Here is a 19,575-nt window from a genome sequence, read left to right on the forward strand (position 1 = left end):
ATTGCCGTTTACATATATTTAGATTATTAAACCAACAAGCACCTGTGGCCTAATGGATAAGGCGTCTGACTTCTAATCAGACGATTGTGGGTTCGAGTCCCACCAGGTGTGCCATTTTTTTGTTTTAAAAAAAAAATTTGTTTCCTTTTTAGCCCACTCCTTTTGTCTTTTTCTTTCACAATACAAACACACATGCACTACATGTATCCCTCCAACTCATACACACATGCAATCCACACACTCACATAATTTACACAAATGCTACTCATAAGGATTGAACCCTTAATCACCGGGTAGAAATACAAGAATGAAAACCAATTAGACTGACACCAGGTTCGTAACAATGGAGAATGCCACAAGAAGCATCATTCTCTCATTCTTGCAGCTAAACTTCAACCACTTCAGTCTTTGCTTCTCGATCTCAAAGGCTTGAAATTGATGGTTCACTTGTTGCTCTTCCAAATGCAGAAGCCTTAACTTGAGCCATTGTGATTTCTCCCATGGTGTCTTCGATGCATCTTGCATCATACTCATAACTTCACCATTCAATTGTTGAATGGAAGCAGAGGTCCCTTCCCTTCTTAGCCTCTCAAGCGGCCTCCTCACACTATCTTCTTCATCTCCATGCCCATTTAGGGCCCTTGCATTGTCCTCTTCATTATCCTCATCATCTTCTTCATCCTCATTGCTATACGCCTAGCAATTTCGTATTTTGGAGTAATCTGATTGAGTAGAGAGATGCCCGTCATCGTTCCCAACATCCAGTTTAGAGGCATTGAGGAATTAAAAGTGATTTTTCATTGGCATATTGACAACGGTCTGCCTCACTCTGCACACAAAAGATTATGTTTGGGGGAGCTATCCATCCAAGGCATTGTATGGTGGTGTAATGGGTCATTGAATGCTTCTGTACCACATCGAAATGTTACGAGTATATGTATGGGTTTATAACACATATTTCCCTCCTAGGCTCTTGTGTTCGTATGAAGGAGAGATGGTTGGCATCTCCCCTGACAGGGACGGGAATGAGCTTCGGCTCTTCTTGTTAGTACACACGTGTACCTTTAAGGCCTTCTGCTTCGGCAGATCTCCTCCAATTTTTTTATTTTTTTTTTGTTTTTCACTCCAAAAAAATCAAAACCTATGTTCTAATCAGCACTCCAGAATTGATATCCATATGGGCCAATAAACCCAGCCAAGGGCCCATAACAAGAAGAAAACGGTGTAATAATACCACACGAATAAGCAATGCTCAAAAGGCGTTTGTTGCCACGTGTGAGCTCTTCATCACACGTGGCAACAGTTCATGGGGCCATGTTGGAGGAGTAGCTTAGGTGTAACATACGTTGACACTTTGACCAGTCTATCATTCGCCACGGGTTGATCGACATGAACAGTGAATAACAGTGAACTAAAACAAGAGGCTATAAGTAGAAGGCAAAAAGTTAAGAGATAGAGAGATGCCATCCATGGCCATTTGCAGAAACCCTGGTCAGATAACGTAGATCGTTCGGTTCCATCAATACGATAACTAACAAGACATAAAATAAACAAAAAATTCAGAAAACAAATTGGCCAACAAGGCCAATCAATCCATACACAACAAAGCCAATAAATCCTCGGAAAATCATCAATTGAACAACCGTTTCTATCTATTACCCAACTTGGGAAGGAAATAATAAAATTTAAGCTCAGCGCTTTCCACCTCCACCACCAAGCTTAGGACCCTTTGGGGCGGCACCTCTGGGAGCATTACCCTTGCCCTGCGTTTTCTGTGACTTGGTAACCTCTGCCTTCTTAGCCTTCTTCTCATCTTTAGTTTTCTTGATCCTCTCCTTGATTTCACTGCAAAACACAGGCACTAATGAGCGGAACTTCCAAAGATCCCGTAAATGGCAAGCAGATCTAATTTATACAGACGCAATAAAAAGTTTTAGAAAGTGACAACCAACGAATGCATGTGTCTAGATCAATGTTGCAAGAAACATTGGATAATAATTCCATAACATGCTACACATCTGCAAATACTCTATGACGATGCATAACAGCTGCAAAGTTTTTAACAAAAGCAAGGCAAACAGTAACTTGCTACAGAAGAAAAACACACCGGAGAGCAGCTTCCCTCGCAGCATCACGAACTTCAGGCTTTTCTGCTCTTTTCTTTTGGATAACTTCCAAGGTAGCTCCTACAATGGACCTAGAGTAAGGCTTCTTGGTGGCACGTCTCCTCTTCTTTACAGCTTCTTGAGCAATATCCTGTGCTTGTCAAGATAAAAGGCTCAATTAGTCACAAACAACATAAATAAAGATACATCAAATCAATAGTAAGTGAAAAGTATATTCTAACTGCAATTTAAGCGAAAATGTATTCAAAAGGTAGAGTTAACAAATGATATCAAACAAATCCCAGGCAGTCTTGAACACAGAATCTTAACATATGTTTCAATCTGCAATCCATTAAAAACATACAAAATCAAAGCAAACTCACCTTCTTATGTTGTTTCCTGTACATGGCTGTCCATGTAAGCTTCGAAGGCTTCAACCGATTGTGAAAGTACCTCTTGCACTTTGAGTTGGCAAACAGGAACACCTATATAAATCAAGAAACATCACATCCTAAGAATCAGCACAACACTAGATAGAAACTTAAAATTGAGGTGCAACAGGGAAACAAAAAGGGTAATTAAAAAATTGTGCGCAAGCAAGTGCTTGTAAGGCTATTTAAATTAGATCCCTAAGAAGTTTACCTGTGAATCAGAACGAATAAATCTGATGCCTCTCCCCGGGTATATCTTGGCTCCACTGAAGCGACAGAGTTCAGTCCTAAGTTCAAAAATTAAATATAAATTTCATATTGAAAATTTTACTTCATGCAGGTTCTCTATGTTTCAATTACGAACTAAAAATACAGATTTCTTGTAGCAAGCTGAAAGACCAAGGAAAATTTGAGTGTCAGGGCTTCACAGGAGCAAAATGGAAAACATTCTTTCCCATTATTGCTCAAAAAACTTCTAGACTAGCATCTAAGCCATAAATTCAAGAGCTAGTTTGGCAGTTTAATTCTCCTCGACCAATTTAATAATTGTCAACAAGGTTGTACCAACACAATCAATCATCCTCATTTCCCCCAAATGATAGAATAAAATCGAAGAGTCAATTCAACGCATCATTTCATAATTCGATGATCTAACAGTGCCCAGTTTCAATCATAATCTTTTGACACTCGTTATTTGAAGCCCCATTTAAATTGCTGAATATCAGTTCCTACAAACGTACTCTAAACTGTTGCTAAGGAATTATAAATAATCCAAGCTGTATTGCCATTATTCCTTTCAACCGAAAGTTCTAAGGTAAAATGGAAGTCCATTTAACAACTCAAAACCCTAATCCTTACCACAAACACACCCTTCAACTTCGAACTCGTTGTTTATCCTCTCACAATCATTCATAAGACAAAACCAAAATTTCTTTAATCATAACATAACATCGATGACCAGCTTCAGTAATCATCATAGAACCATTCAAAAAGTGCGTAAAATCAACAAATAACATATATCAGACATCTATAGATACAAATAACATATATCAGATCTATATGCGGACAAAAATCTCCTGAATCCACTCGATATAAAGGGAAGTCACGTACGCAAATCAGAAGCAAATAGATATATTCCTGTGATTAGTTAGCAAATATGAGCATAAATGGAGAGAAGAGGAGCCATACTTGAGAACCATGGCTGCTCCTGTTGTGCCGCTGTCTAGCTCTTACCTCGCAACAAACCCTAGAAGTCAAATATCCTTTTAATATGGCTGTGTGTGTTATAGTTTAGGCAAATGCCCTTCTAATGGGCTATAAATACGAAAACGCCACTCCCAAAGACATTGGGCTTTCCAATCTGCCCAATTAAAACCCGCAGCAGCCCAAAATGTTTGGTCTCTGGACTGGCAAATGAACACATTAAAGGTACCCAAATTGAATAAAAACTGACCCATTTGGGGCGGTCTTAGATGTAACCGTTTAATTCTCCTATGCTGATCATATCTAACGGTTGAGATTTGAGATTATATAAACTTAAAAACAGAGACGAAGTTTGATTCATTCAGGGTTGTACACGAAACGTCGGATTCCGATGACTATTTTGTCAGAAACTGGTTGAGAAATGTGTGTCTCATCGAATGGTATCGTCGATGGTCGAAGGAGACGTTAGAGTCCGGATCGACGATGAAAAGAGTCTTTGGTGTTGCGATTTCAAGCTCAATTTGTGGTGTGATTAAGGCTGTCAAGGTTCAATAAAAGTTTGTAAAGGTCGAGAGCCGTTTAGCCTTTAAGGAGGTTGGTCCAACGACAATTTGTGGTGTAAGGATGCCGACAATGATTCAGGCTATGATTCAATTTTTTTAATCATTTTTAATCTGTTGGTAAATTTACATGTTCCTATATCGAATAAGCCCCGATCGTTTATGTACCCTATCAAACTAATTACTTAATTTTTTAAAACAGAAAAGGAAAATTCGAACCTTGATCATCGAGGTGATACAGATAATCTTTACTACTCTAACTAATAGTTTGGGTGGAATTAAGACAATAGTGGAAAATAATCGGTTTCATCGTGTCCCACTTATTACATTTATTGCATTGATGATGACGGCTGCACTTACCGAACCATTTCAAACGGGTAACTGGGTAAGCTCCGAATCCGTTTTACATGGAGAGAAGAACACAGTTCAAACTTCAAAGTGGAAGAATTTCTCCGACGCAAACACAAAAAAGTAAAAATGAAAATGAAAATTTCTTGACACATTTAAGCAAAGCGAGATCCATACTCCACCGGAACCCTAATTTCGAACAAAGAGGAGTATATATATAGATGAGCCTGAGCTGGATCGAGAATCTCGATTGCTCCAATGAATCAATCAGTGGATGAGGAGAGGAAGAAGGGGGAGGATGAGGAAAATGAGAGCAGCGACGGTGGCGGGGACTACACGTCGGAGGACGAGGGGACCGAGGATTACAGGCGTGGAGGTTACCACGCCGTCCGAATCGGCGATTTCTTTAAGAATGGACGCTACGTTGTTCAAAGCAAGCTCGGTTGGGGCCACTTCTCCACTGTCTGGCTCGCCTGGGATACAGTTCATTCGGTACGAATTTTTCTTGTTCTCTCACTTCCCATACATGCTCTCATTTGGTTGATCTAATGGTTCGTTGTAGCTTTAGTTGAGGAAATCTTTTGTTTTATAGTTCTCTTTGGCATTTGGTTGCTGAGATAATGGAGGAAGGGGGAAGAAACGTATGTATTTCCTTCTGTCGTAGACATTTTTTTCTGAACCTTTTTACTCAATGAAGTCGTTGTCTTTTGATCCAGGTTGTTGAGTTGGTCATTTATTGTTGAACCTTTGTTTCTACTTTCTACCTTGATTACTCAGCCTAAGGGGCTGAACTACCTCATGTTTGGTATCGGATATTTGATTTATTTGCTTTTCTATGTTGATCCGGCTCTTAACAATAACCTGTTCCATAGTGTGTGATTTTGGCGATATGCAGTGTATATGTCTTTGTTGTATTTAGATTCTGCTAAATCTTGCTGCTGAGAGAGTATAGGGAAAGCCAGAAACTAAAGCATTCATTTTAACTTTTCTATAATTGGGGCTTGGGATCATCATATAAGAACCTCCATAGTTAAGCCTCATACACCTACTTGGCTTGCTTGGTTTTAAATCTTTTTAAGAACCTTTAAACCCGTGACCTTCTAAAGCTCCAGATGAGGGTTGGAGAAAACTCTTCATTTGAGAGTTTCCATGAACTGTCATCTTTCCTTCCATCCGTCTCCCCACAAAACCTCACCTCATCCCCAACACCTCCTCTAAACTTTCTTTACTAGCAAGGCCTAAGAGCAGAAATTCTCAGTGTACGTCTACTTTTTGATTCTTATATTTTCTTCCTAATTTGCTCATTCCCCCACCCTATTTTTTCTTCCTTATAATTTGTGGATTTTGCAGCGATATGTAGCTCTAAAAGTGCAAAAGAGCGCTCAGCACTATACCGAGGCGGCCATGGATGAGATAACGATCTTGCAACAGATTGCGGAGGGAGACCCAGATGATAAGAAATGTGTAGTGAAGCTTCTAGATCATTTTAAGCATTCAGGCCCTAATGGACAGCATGTTTGTATGGTTTTTGAGTACTTGGGTGATAATCTTTTGACACTTATCAAGTATACTGATTATCATGGAATGCCTCTCCATTTGGTTAAGGAGATTTGCATCCGCATTTTGCTGGGTTTGGATTATTTACACAGACAACTTTCTATCATACACACAGATTTGAAGCCAGAGAATATATTGTTATTGTCTACGATAGACCCGTCTAAGGATCCCAGAAAGTCAGGCGTTCCTCTCATTCTTCCAGATAGCAAGAATAAGACCGTGTTGGAGTCAAAGGCACTGAATGGGGATTTGACTCGGAATCACAAGAAAAAAATCCGAAGAAAGGCAAAACAGGCAGCTCAGGGACGTGTGGAGAAAGATGTTTCTGGGGACGCTGAGGAAGGCCCTGAATCATCTGGTGCTGCTGGGTCAGCTCCGAATGTGAAACCAAATTTAGCCTCTGTTGAAGATGAGCCCACTGGTTCTGTGAACAGAAATAGAAAATCCCATGCTGATGAGACTAAGGATAGTGGGCCAGATCGCAGCAAGGGTAGCCGCTCAAGAAGGAAGAAGCTTTTAGCATCAGTTGATCTTAAGTGCAAATTGGTTGACTTTGGGAATGCTTGCTGGACGTACAAGCAGTTCACAAATGATATTCAGACGAGACAATACAGATGTCCGGAGGTGATACTTGGATCAAAATACTCGACATCAGCTGACATGTGGTCCTTCGCTTCTATTTGTTTTGAGCTTGCGACTGGTGATGTTCTCTTTGATCCACATAGTGGTGACAACTTTGATAGGGATGAGGTAAGTGTGTTATCTAGGATTTGCTATTTTTGTGCTTCTTCTATATTCCATGTTCTCTCTATTTGTCAACACGCCCATGCTCAAATAATGAAGAACTTATATGATTTTGAAGGCCAATATAGCATAGTACTCAATCATTTGGTTTTGTACTTTTACCCATAAAAGAAAAAGTTTGATGCTCCCACCTATAAAGAAAATGTCACTTTTATGCTTCTACATTTGTATCAAGTCATTTGCCTTCTCTTCTTCTTTTTTTTAAAGCCTTCCACTCAGAGATAGTGTTTATATCACGTGGCACATAATTGTGCTTAGTCATAAGTTGATGCAAATGTTGTACTAATTATATGATGATGATGTTCTCATCAAGGATCAAATCTGTTTAACTGCAACAGTTCCTCTTGCTTTTAATTTTTATACTTTACGTGCTGAAAGAGAGCCTGTGGCCAAGTATCAAAGTTGCTTTCCCTCAGTCTAGGGGTTACAGGTTTTGTCTTTGCCATGAAAATGGAAACGGAAACGGAAAACAGCCATACAAACCCTTCAAAGCATTTTTAATTTCCTGGTTCCTAGAATAGCTTTGAGTTGTATCTTTCAAAGCCCCTATTCTAGAATAAAAATATTGTGTTTGGCTTTGTTTTCTAAAATTAGTGTTTGGAAATAGTTTTCAAGAGTTGTCTACCTGATGGTTGGGCTGCTAATTTGAATCCTATGTCTATTTAATCTTATCAGAGCTATACTGTGTATACTTTCTGCATCAGAAAATTTCAAAGTGTTGAGCTACTGGTTTGCTTTTGTTGAGTGTTTTTATAAGGTGTGGATGTTTTGAGGGAATGTTGATTGTACTTATTTAACTGCTAAACATTTTGTTGTTACCCAGTAAGATGAATTTTCTTTGTTATTTTTGCTTGAGCTTTACACTTTTGGCACTGGAATGGTTGATTTGGCTCTAAAACTGTTGTGCTTACTCTTGTGGGCAATAAACAAGCTTGACGTTCTTGTCAATTTGTTTCAGGATCACTTAGCGTTGATGATGGAGCTTCTTGGAATCATGCCACGTAAGGTGAGAAAAATAGCTCTCGGCCTTAAAAGAAATTCACCTCATAAGAAAAGTTTGCTAAGACATTCACCTCATAAGAAACTTGCATCTAACGTACAAATTGGCTGAACTCATTCTCAGATTGCTTTAGGTGGTCGCTACTCCCGGGAACTTTTTGATAGATATGGTGATTTGAGACATATCCGTCGGTTGCGTTTCTGGCCCTTGAATAAGGTTCTTGTAGAGAAGTATGAATTCAGTGAGAAGGATGCAAATGACATGACAGACTTCCTTCTTCCCATTCTTGATTTTGTCCCAGAGAAGCGGCCAACAGCAGCTCAATGCCTTCTTCATCCGTGGATCAATGCAGGCCCTCGTCTTTTAGAGCCATCTACAACTCCTAAAGAGAACCAAACTTTGGACTCTGTGAAAAAGAAAAGAGAGAAGGATGAGAGGGAGGCAATGGAGGTTGGAATGGGAAATATTGCTATCAATGCAGATTCTGAGACAATCAAAGATCACCCTTCCAGTAGTAAATTCTCCAAGTAGTTCATTGAGGTTGGACATCAGCCTACATGACTTTAACCCGCTCTCTATTCTTCACAGCGATGTTTTCCTCCAGCAGCTGAGATTCTTTCAAAGCATGACATGATTTTGATTCAATGCTCATTTTGTGGATGTGAATGGGATTGGATGTCTAAGATTTGGTGATGGTGCTGGTTTAGTTTGGGTGGAACATTGGCTCAAACTGTATATTGGTTAAATTCCCAGTGTGGCTGACCTCTCACACCAGCTACTGGTCATCGCTTGGTAAGCTATTGCCTCGCCAACTAGCTAATCAGACGTGAGCCTCTCCTCGGGCAGATTCCTCCTTTTTCTGTGACAGAATAACAACTGCACACAATATTGGTTCTATACACATCATCCCATCAATATCTTATATCTGCTAACTTTTTCTTGTGGATTTTGTTCCTTTTATGTAAGTTCTATACTTTATTGCTCTTGGATCTATGATCCATGATAGAAATGAATGGAAGAAATAAATACATGTGATGGATTCTCGATGATGTTTCATAGACTCGTGTGGCCGGCCTTAAACTTTTGAGATGAAGGCTCGACTGATGATGATGATGATTGCTCTTGGATTAAAAAACTATTACTGATACAATACCGGAATCACATAATTGAGTCTTTAGGTTTATGTTCGTATCAAATGCAACATCAGTTAGAAGCCCATGGTTGGGCTTTTGGGCTAAAGAATGAGTTAATTGAGTCTTGAGACAATGATGACTGCCATTAGTTGGACCAGACCATGGGCTCTTATGCTCAGCCATTTGAATATTTGATAAGCCAGAAGCCCAAGTAGACGTACTGTGTCTGTCAGTTCCCCTGTAAGAAAATTGTGACAGCTAATTTTTATAATAAAAAACCACAAATACTATAAGCTAATATTGTCTGTTTTGGAATTAAATTGTTGGGTTGTCGCCTATGTTAATTAGGGTCAAAAAAGATGTGTAGAGGGCTCCAATTTTTTACTCCAATTCTTCTCAAAAATCATGTTAAATCATTATTTTTGTTTTTGAAAATGCAATATTAGAGTTTAGGAGTTAGGAATTAGTGTATAAGATTTAGAGTTTAGGTTTTAGTGTTTATTGTTTGGGTTTAGCGTTTAGAATTTAGGATTTAGGAAAAAAATTCAAAATAAACTATATTCTAACATTATAAATACTAAAAATCCCTAATAACACATTTTAATTCATATTAACATACATTTGGGGAAGAATTGGAGCCAAAATTAGAGCCGGGAATTGAAGCCCCCCATCCCAAAAAAGCCCTTGGTTGTGTGATGTTTGTTGGCTCTGTTTGTTAGAGTTTATTTGCTGTTAAAATAAGTTAGCTTATAAACTGTGAAATAAATTATTAGATGTTTGGTGAAACTGATGAATACCCACTACATAGGATGAGGGACCAAGTCTAGTATCATAAGTTTGGACCTAACTCTCTATTGAAAATGCAGGTTGACAATAAGAGGTTTGTCATCCCTTATAAGTTAGACTTCAAATCCACACTCTCATGCATGACCCGGGTTGGACCATTTCGATCATCGAGTTACTTTTCGTTTCAGACCTGTGCACACTCTCAGGGGAGGATTGATGAGAATCCCACATCAAAAAATGATGGGTTTAAAGTCTAACTTGTAAAGGAGTGCAAACCTCTTATTGGCCCCCATTATTTGTGACGGGTATTCATCATAAACCTATAGCTCTCGTTAGTTTATAACAACAAAAAAAATCTATAAAATCCATCATCCAGTCTCAGGATAACAACAAAAACGTTTTCTATAAAATCCAGACAATAATTAATAACTGTAGTCGCTAGAAACATTCTTGTCCATTCATCCAGATCATGATCTAGTCAAGTGTGGATCCCACATGATCCCCATCCATGTGAGGTACCAAAGAATCTTTCATGCAAAACTACCAGCTTTTCCAGTTCATCATGTTGTACAACTCTTCTTTCACAGACATGAACAGTTTTTTTAAAAAATAAACCATGAACAGCTGTTGTAACAACATGATTCTCCCTTGGCCTAATAAGATATTGTCCGTTTTGGATGTGGGGTAGTAGTATTCACGCATACAACCCCGTACTGATTTGCTTCTCAAGACCGATCTTTTAGCCCTGAAAATCAATCCTACTAGGTTGAAAATTTATCCTATTATATTTTGCACTACACTTCTACAATAAGTCTTTTCGCCACTAGATAGCTCATTCAATACCTAACAAACTTGAGTGCAAAATATAATAGATCAAACTTCTCAACCTAGTAAGACCAGCTTTCAGGCTCAAATATAGGTCTTGAAAAGCAAATCCGTGCATGATAGTATGGACTAACCGAAAACGGACAATATCTTTCTAGGCAAAGGAAGGGCGGGCTATTACGGCTGTTTTGGTGAAACAAGTTTACAGGATGCATTCAATCCAAAACACATTATATCAAAACAAAGTGCCTCCACAAGACATGTTACTTTTCAATATTTCTGACTATTTTCTTCAGATATGTTCGTTCTTTCTTTCTTTCAGCAAACATAAAAGAAATGCAGAAAGAAAACAATCAACTACAGGTGATGGTGTTAGCCAGGAACTAACACTCATGATTATTCCACATTAACTAAAACAAACATCTTTTTTTTTTTTTTTTTTTTTGGGTTGGATTGGTCAATTGTTCATGGACCAACAAACCCATTTCAATCCCAATCTCAACTAAGAATTTCCCTCTTCAATCTCCTTTTTTGGGTTTTGCTTGCCAACGATCATTGGCTACTGCAAAACCCTAAGAATCCCATAAACTCATGTTTATGTATCATGTCAATGCTCTTCTCAACGCCAATGACTCCTGTGAAATAAGGTTTTTAGTTAAGAACTCATGAATTAACAACTAACAAGTTAACAAGCAATGCATAAGAGCGAACAACCCTCAACCGAGGTGGTTAAGGCACATATTCGACTTGGTGGTACCCAAGTTCGAAACTCCCACCCCGCCAAAAAAAAAGCAATGTATAAGCATATTTACCCATAGTGATAGCACCGACAAAGATGACACCGGAGAGGATGAATACAATGAGTGAAGCTCTTCTTAGGATTGTGATGAGCTTTCTTACAAAAAACTGTCCCCAGAAGCCAGCCACAACAGACACTGTCATTAGGTACAAAGCTGAAAATTCAGGGAAACAAAAACATGGTTTTGGTTAGAATACACTGCATTGCCTTACATCTTGTATATACTTATTATTCAAGGAGATTATAAATCACAAAAACAACAACGCAGGGAATTGTACCAAAAGGCACAGGGAACCTCTTGAGGAGGTAAAACTCGACCACGGACAAGGATGATGAGTACAACATCACAAATGTTGCTGTGGCACTCGCAACCTGTCCACAAAAGCACAAAATTTTAAAGGAAAGTTTGAATTCTCATGGCAGATATTCCTTAAAATCTCATCATTATGTGCTGAGATTACAAAAGAGGGAATGACAGTCATTGAGGAAATAATGGGATCCTGATCAATTTCTTACCTGGGGAATGACACCAATCTCAAGGAGTAATGGTCCCAAGATAAATCCCCCACCGGAACCAAGTAGGCCTCCGACAGTGCCACCTAAGAGTCCACATAGTGCGCAGAAGGCGAGGTGCAGTGGAGTCCAGGCAATGGAAGCCTCACAAATGGATTCTGTATTGCCAGTGCTAATCCTCTTGTTGTGGTCTTTATACAATTTGATTGCCTCATATCCAAATACTCCAAGGGTTATAGGGAACTGACATACAAGTAACAACACAAAAACATAACGTTGAGACATACACCAAAACTAATATTCAGAGAGTATAAATACGTCCTATAGATCACGTTCAGGTTATTATACATAAATGACGTTACCTGCAAGCAAAAGAGTACCCAATACCATGTACTGCAAACTGCCACATAATTCTGCAGTAAAAAATGGTATAATCATGAGCATAAACATAGACATATGTAGGTCCAGATAAATTCTGAAAGCATGTGACTTGGGTTCAAATCTTCCTACCTTAATGATCTGGAGAAGCAAAAAAGAGAGCCATACAACAAGAAGAACCAAAAGTCTTTTCCACCTGAGATTGAAACATAATATTTGCTGGCAGAAAAAAAAAAAGTATCTTCAGTTTTCTTGTCAGGGTTTCTTTCTCTTATGAATGCTCTTAATCTCCCAAAAAATGTTCTATACAATATCGAAAAGGGAGATTTACTTACCAATTTTGATCTCTCTTCTCTAGGTACCAATGGTTCATATTCAGTGTCTATCAAAACTGGAAGTCATAAGAGAAACACTATGAACAAGTCTGTTCACAAATTTATACATATAGATATGTAAATATTGAGGACTATTTGTGTTTATAATTAACTATATTCAGTAATTCTTACGCTCGCCACGGGAGTTAACTGTAGTTACTTGTTGATTGGCCAGTTCCTTCTGCAATATTTGAACAACAATTTGGAATACAAAACTGGTTAATTAGCATTAAATTATTATATATAAGCACGTTGCTAATCAACTTGCCATTAAACTAGTGAATTGATACAGTAATACAGACCTTCATTATTGTCTCATCTTTCCACATTTCAACAGCCTTAAAGAACGATCTTGATGAGGTACCTAGTCACAATCAAATCAAACCAAGAATTAGTTTCATATTTTATCTTAATAATTGAGCAATGAGTAAAAAAATAACAGTTTGACCAATTCTTTTAACCAACCTAAAAAGAGTATGATAATAAGAACGGTAATAAGCCAGTAAGGAAAGACAACACTCAAGGAAACACCAACACTGATGCCGAGCATTAGCACGGGCTGGAACAGAAGAGCCAGGTCATAGTCTAAGATGGGAACATTCCTTGATGGATGAGGCACTCTCAGATTATACCACACTGATGATGCTGATGCTCCCATAATCATACCTGCAACCACATGTTATCAGTTACAACCTTGTACCAATTTTCAGGAAAAAAAAAACACAAACCCAAATGAAAAAGAAACAGAGGAAACGACCAAAAAACACACAACTAGTCAGTTAAAAAGATTAAAAGAAAAAGGAAGATAGAGGAAACAAAATTTTGGTTTTTAACACTTTTATCATCCATTTGGAGTACTTTTCTGTTTAAAAAGCAAATCATTGAAAATTTATCATCTATTTTATCACAGAATCAATGAAGAGCACAAAATACAACAAAAGGGGTGAATTTGATTGATTACATTTAGAAAGAGCAGCAGCAGATTTGGTATCAAACCCAACAATCAAAGTTAGCATGGGAACAAAAATGGCTCCACCACCAACACCACCAACCGTCCCACATGCCGATCCAAGAAATCCAATCACCGTCGCCGCCACGAGTCTCCCATTGAACTCCAATTTCTGCAAAGAAAGAAGGAAAAAAAACCCAGTTCGGAAAAAAAAAATCAAAATCTTCTCATACACCCACAGACATACTGACATACATATAACATGTCACATAGAGACATACGGGCCAATCTTTGCCGCTGCGAGATCCATTTGAGGAAAGAAAAACCTTCTGGTTTGAATACGATTTATCAGTGACGAATAGCACGGAAAGAACAGCCACGGAGAACCCAGAGAGCAAATAAAGCACGAATCCTCTTGTCGACATATCTACTCTGCTTACAAAAAAAAAAACACGGCAGCAGAGAAACAAAAGAGAAGTGGAGAGCAATGAAATGGTGAATCCTCTCTGTGCTCTCTCAAACACAGAGAACAAATGACAGGCTTGTGAGAGGAGGAGGGAGAGATTGCTTTGTTTAAGGCGGAAGAGAATACGAAAACAAAATGTTTTACCTTATAAGACAAATAGTGTACACGTGGCGACACCACGACATTAGACTGGTTACTAGATTGTGACAATGAATGGACTCCATTTTGACGAGTAATGTACATCCACCCAAAATACAATCTCAAAAGTCGAAAATCTGTTCAGATGACACTCATGTGTGTCTCATATTCACTTTTCCTGTAATAAAAAAAATATAGGGTGCACTTAACGCTTCACATTAATTGAGGGTTTGGGGTCATATTTTGGGACTCTCAAACATTATCTAATTTCAAAATTCTTACACATCCCAGCACTTATCATCCAAAAGTATCTTAGTGTGTGACACTCATTAATTCGGTGTGGTGACAATGTCAAAGTAAGGATCCCATTGAAAATCACATGCGATAAATGAGTGTCACACGATACATTAGATGATATTTTTAGAATATTTATCACTTTTATCCAATTTTGACCCTAATTTTTTTAATTAGGATTCTCCTAATTTAAACCCTAAAAATGTTTCAATTAAATTGTCAAATGTGCAATAAACACGATATTAAAGGTAATTTCCAATCATTTTTTTTGGGGGGCATGGTTCCTTACTTTTTTGACAGGAATGTGAGTATGACTCGACTCAATTTGACCCCAATTTTTCTATTCGGATTCTCCCAATTTAAACCCTAAAAATGTGCCAATTAATTTGTCAAATGTGCAATATAGCCGATATTAACATTTTACTATTTTCATTTTTTGTCCCTTTTTTTTTGTCACTTTCCTTTTGTCGTCCCTCCATTCTCTGATTTTTTTTAACATTTCTAACTCTAATGCTTTCATTGTTGAGTTAAAGCTCGGGCTTTTCTTGGGCCTCTTTTTATATCGAAAATGACATATAGTCCATCAGTTTGATAGCCCATGAGAGCTCAAAATATTTATTCAATTAATTTAATCAATGAAATAGTTTTATTTCCACTCTTTTATCTCATAATTCATTATCCAAAATTTATTGTTTTAATATAGATTCTATTGTTTTTTAAAGTACAGGGTAGAATCTATTGTTTTAGTTATGAATTAATTTGTTATTGAATTCCATTGAAAAAAACAATGAAATTAAAAAATTTCATTAAAAAAATAATGGAATTAAGATTTACAAGATAAAACTCATTGATAATGAATCTTGTTATAAAGAGTTTTATGTGTTGTTTCTGAATATGTAATTTTTTAAAAAATTTAACATGTATTTTGAGAATTAAAACGTTTTAAAATTGCGTTTAAGAGACTTGGGCTCTCATGGACTACCACTATATGAGCTACCTAACATTACTGTTTTTATATACGCACGTGGATAATGAGGAAGTGGGAAACACAAGACATACACGGTTGAAATTTTGTGTCCACATACATTGAAAATATTGTCCATTATGGGTCATCGTCATTGTTACTTAGACTCACAAAACGCATGTTCAATGTGAGAAGAGTCGAGTTTTGCTTATAAATTTGAAAAACAGATTGGACGGTGAGATAACAAACTGCTGCAGTCTACACTACAGCTTCCCGTTTGTATTATATATTCATTCATTGGGGTTTGGGGAGCACATGACTTGTGAATAGTGAATACAATTCAAAAGTGTACGTAAGACTAATTCAATAATCTTTACTTTAGTGTTACTTATATGTATTTGCATGTGATATATGATAAGTTCGTGACAATATGTAATTCTTAATTCCTAATATTGACAAAAATACGCATGATGTAACAACTGACAATGTCGGATTTTAAATTATTTGCTATAAAATAAAATAAAAGATCACATGTCCAATTCACGACAATAAATTGTATCCGGTAAAGGCGAAGGCCTCTTGTTAGTGAGGGAGTCACCTAACCTTCCTCAAAAAATTTTAGATAAATCATAAATATATAGTAAATTACAAAAAAAAAAGACCCCTTGAATTTGTCCTACCACACTCTATCGCCTTTGGATTTGTCTTCCAAACGTCAGGTTAATTCACCAAAAATCATCTGTCTTGTTACACAGTCTCACATTCACATATGAATATCTCGAGTTTCGAATCATATACAATTTATTGTTGGAGTTTGATTTTCACTTCTTGAAATTTGATTTCTCTAAGAGTCTGAGCTGACCCTCCGTTGAATCTGAGTCAAGCTCAAAGATATTGTTGACATAAAATTTTGTGTTCACTCCTGACGACTCCATCATATTATGAGTCCGTTTGGTGCACCATATATTGTATTTTGACAATAGATTGTGTTTGTCAACCAAACAGCAACATTCAGACCCAAAAACTGAGACCATTTATTAACAACATATTGTCATTTTCTCAATTGTCCCATTTTGAACAATTTTGAGGCAATTTTGACTTTTCTCCCCAAAATACCCTCCCATTATTAATGAAGTTCCATACCTACCTTTCACCTCTCTCTTCCCGACCCACTCTCCAGCAACAACATTCAGCAATCCTCTCCACCTTGGCCCTCAACGTCACCAGATCTTGTATGTATAAGACAGTGCAATCTTACCAACGAAGGGGATAATAGAGCTCTCAAAATGGAAAAATCTCCATGTAGAAGTCACGCATCCTTCGTAGCACCGCAATCACACGAGGAAGGCGGCGGCGCCACTTGGCCCAGGCGGAGAGGTGATTGAGCCGGAGGAGATCTACAAGTCAAAAACGATTTTTTGTTAATCGAATTGTTAGAATTATTGATATCATTATTAATATTAATTATAAAGTTAACTTATATAAAAAAAAATAAATTATATTCACTATTTTTATAATAAATAAATTTATTATATTCAATATACTCACTAAATGCATAATATCCCACACGTAATTTACATAATAATTTTAACATATTATATGCTACTAACAAAAATACAACTAAACAACTACTAAAATTTCAATCACCATATCTACTATCATTTATTATAACCATTTATTATTTATAATATATGCTACGGCCAAAATTATGAGCTAAACGAACCCTATGTCGTGACTTCGCCCTTGATATCCGGAGTGTGGTTGAGTTGGTCATGCACATCAAAAATTAAAGAGATTAAGAGAATTGTCAACAAAAAGATAAATATACGTTTTAGTTAATATTATTTAAATAAGCTACTATATATTGATATGTCTTATGTAATTTCATCAATAAATAATAATAATAATAAAAATAACCAACTAAAGGTGACTCGTTTGACAATCGATTGGATTAGATATATGTGTGTCGAAAGTTCGATTCGAACGAGAATCATATTTCTTAACGATATTTAAAAAAATAATAATAAAAGAATACATGGCTGATATTATATAATATATCTCAAATCATAGTGTCCACACAAACCTCATCTTAATTAATTTGCATATATAAATGCAATAAAATGAAATATACCTATCAGTCGGGCTATACGGATCAGCATTGAATGAATTGACAACACACGAGACATTTAATAGTTAATACCCAATCTCGGAATCATTGGTGGTTCTTAGTTAGTCATTCAAAGAGGAGCATTCAACCTACCCCATGATTTTGAGAGGTAGTTGAATAAATTTGCATTTGGTCCACTTGATGATCATTTATATATTTCCACAAAAAATAGTACATGTCTCAAATGATGATAAAAAAAAAAGGGACTTTTGGATGCCGGTACACCAGATTATACTTAATTGTAAAAAAGTGCAGTCACTAAAACATCCTTTTAAAAAAGTACACTGGGATCATCTTTTACCAAAATAACCTCAAATTTGATTTTCTCTCTCCACGAATTGTGATACAATAGTGATACTTTTAAATAGAAGATCCAATTTAGTGTTCAATTTATATCTTTTGCTTATAAAATGATGATATAAATGTTAGAATGTAAATTTGATTGCATTACATGTCTTTCTAGTTCAATTATGTCATTTTAGTGGATTTTTGGTGTTGGTGATACTATAGTGATACATCTCTGCAGCTGTAAATGTTTATCCAAAACGAGCAAGATATGTACAAACCAAGAAAAGAAAACCAAGAAAGGAAAAGTGATTAGGAAGAAGAAGTATGCATATTGGTTCAATTACATCATTTTAATGAATTTTTGGTGTTGGTGATACTATAGTGATACATCTCTGCACTTGTAAATGTTTTTCCAAAACAAATAAAAGAGGTAACCAAGAAAAGAAAATCAAGAAAGGAAAAGTAATTAGGAAGATGAAGTATGCATACTAGTTTCATTGTATCATTTTAGTGATTTTTTGGTGTTGGTGATACTATGGTGATACTATAGTGATACTATAGTGATACATCTCTGCAAAAAACGAACCAGAGTTCAGATCTGCAAAAAAACAAAGCACAGCCCAGATTGAACAACGAAACATCGTCCAGATCTGTCAAAAACAAGGCAGAGCAACTCGACGCAGTCCAGATTGAGCAACGACGAAGAAGGCAATGAAGAGAGGAGAAACTCGACCAAAAACGGAGAAGAAGGCAATGAAGAACAAATTCAGATCGAGAACAAGAAGAAGAAGAAGAAGAAGAAGAAGAAGAAGAAGAAGAGAAAGAAGGAGACAACTTTTAGTAGAGAAGAAGGAGAGAAAGAGAGGAAGTTGGATAGTTGGAGGGAGGAGAAGAAGAAGAAGGAGAAAGAGGAGGAGGGTATTGTAGGTATAAACTAAAAAATATCTTAAGTCAGATGACCAAATTACCCTTAAATTGTACTTTTTTACAATTTTAAAAATGTCCATGACCTTTTTACAATTAAGTTGTCTAAAGTGTTCTTATTGCCAATTGTCCGAAAAAAAAAAGGCTCAAGATGGACTAATTTTATCCTCTTTCACTATCAAATTGGGCTCAAGAGACACGGTCCAACAATCAATCTCCTACAGGCCCAACCTCCAGAAAACCGGTTACTATTAGGTAACCGGTTACTATTAGGTAATGAGCTTGGCATCGATCATTTATATTATGCGCGCACTTTCTTTCTATCTAAGAGACGTGGGATCGTAACATTTTTCTCATAATCATCAATCACAAGGAAGAGATAAGTGTTGGAATTAATCATCTTCGCAATCATTAACCGATTAAAACGCATGGTAGGTGAGTACGTAAGTCAGTCCAAAAAAATTGAACTTTTTAAAGAAAGTTCCTTGAAGCCTGCAATGAAGGTGTAGAATTGTAGATGCACATAACAGTAGCCCTAAACCTAAGGATTTTTGTGGGGGTTTTTTTTT

At 36.9% G+C, this 19,575-nt stretch overlaps 3 protein-coding genes and 2 non-coding genes across 5 annotated transcripts; 3 read left to right on the plus strand and 2 right to left on the minus strand.

Moving 5' to 3' along the window:
- Positions 1-38: 38 nt before the first annotated feature.
- TRNAR-UCU lies at positions 39-111 on the plus strand. The gene has a single exon. It is a non-coding gene; the product is annotated as a tRNA-Arg (tRNA).
- Positions 112-975: 864 nt separating this feature from the next.
- On the plus strand, positions 976-1,104 carry LOC119999191. Its single transcript, XR_005468365.1, has one exon. It is a non-coding gene; the product is annotated as a U6atac minor spliceosomal RNA (small nuclear RNA).
- Positions 1,105-1,476: 372 nt separating this feature from the next.
- Positions 1,477-3,820, minus strand: LOC119999010 (60S ribosomal protein L24-like). Its single transcript, XM_038846502.1, has 5 exons — positions 3,725-3,820; positions 2,748-2,823; positions 2,489-2,590; positions 2,108-2,256; positions 1,477-1,845 (listed from the first exon to the last, which is right to left on the minus strand). The coding sequence occupies exons 1-5, from the start codon at positions 3,733-3,735 to the stop codon at positions 1,692-1,694; spliced, it is 492 nt and encodes a 163-aa protein (XP_038702430.1). The 5' UTR covers positions 3,736-3,820; the 3' UTR covers positions 1,477-1,691.
- A 914-nt stretch (positions 3,821-4,734) lies between these two features.
- Positions 4,735-9,064, plus strand: LOC119999008 (SRSF protein kinase 3-like). The gene is made up of 4 exons (XM_038846497.1): positions 4,735-5,139; positions 5,998-6,954; positions 7,967-8,014; positions 8,132-9,064. The coding sequence occupies exons 1-4, from the start codon at positions 4,906-4,908 to the stop codon at positions 8,537-8,539; spliced, it is 1,647 nt and encodes a 548-aa protein (XP_038702425.1). The 5' UTR covers positions 4,735-4,905; the 3' UTR covers positions 8,540-9,064.
- A 1,926-nt stretch (positions 9,065-10,990) lies between these two features.
- Positions 10,991-14,341, minus strand: LOC119998333 (sulfite exporter TauE/SafE family protein 4-like). The gene is made up of 12 exons (XM_038845636.1): positions 14,047-14,341; positions 13,778-13,937; positions 13,282-13,482; positions 13,119-13,180; positions 12,949-12,997; positions 12,778-12,833; positions 12,575-12,661; positions 12,427-12,477; positions 12,068-12,307; positions 11,830-11,923; positions 11,565-11,705; positions 10,991-11,387 (listed from the first exon to the last, which is right to left on the minus strand). The coding sequence occupies exons 1-12, from the start codon at positions 14,188-14,190 to the stop codon at positions 11,305-11,307; spliced, it is 1,368 nt and encodes a 455-aa protein (XP_038701564.1). The 5' UTR covers positions 14,191-14,341; the 3' UTR covers positions 10,991-11,304.
- Positions 14,342-19,575: the final 5,234 nt, after the last annotated feature.

Source organism: Tripterygium wilfordii, chromosome 5, assembly GCF_013401445.1.
Source record: "Tripterygium wilfordii isolate XIE 37 chromosome 5, ASM1340144v1, whole genome shotgun sequence".
NCBI lineage: Eukaryota > Viridiplantae > Streptophyta > Magnoliopsida > Celastrales > Celastraceae > Tripterygium > Tripterygium wilfordii.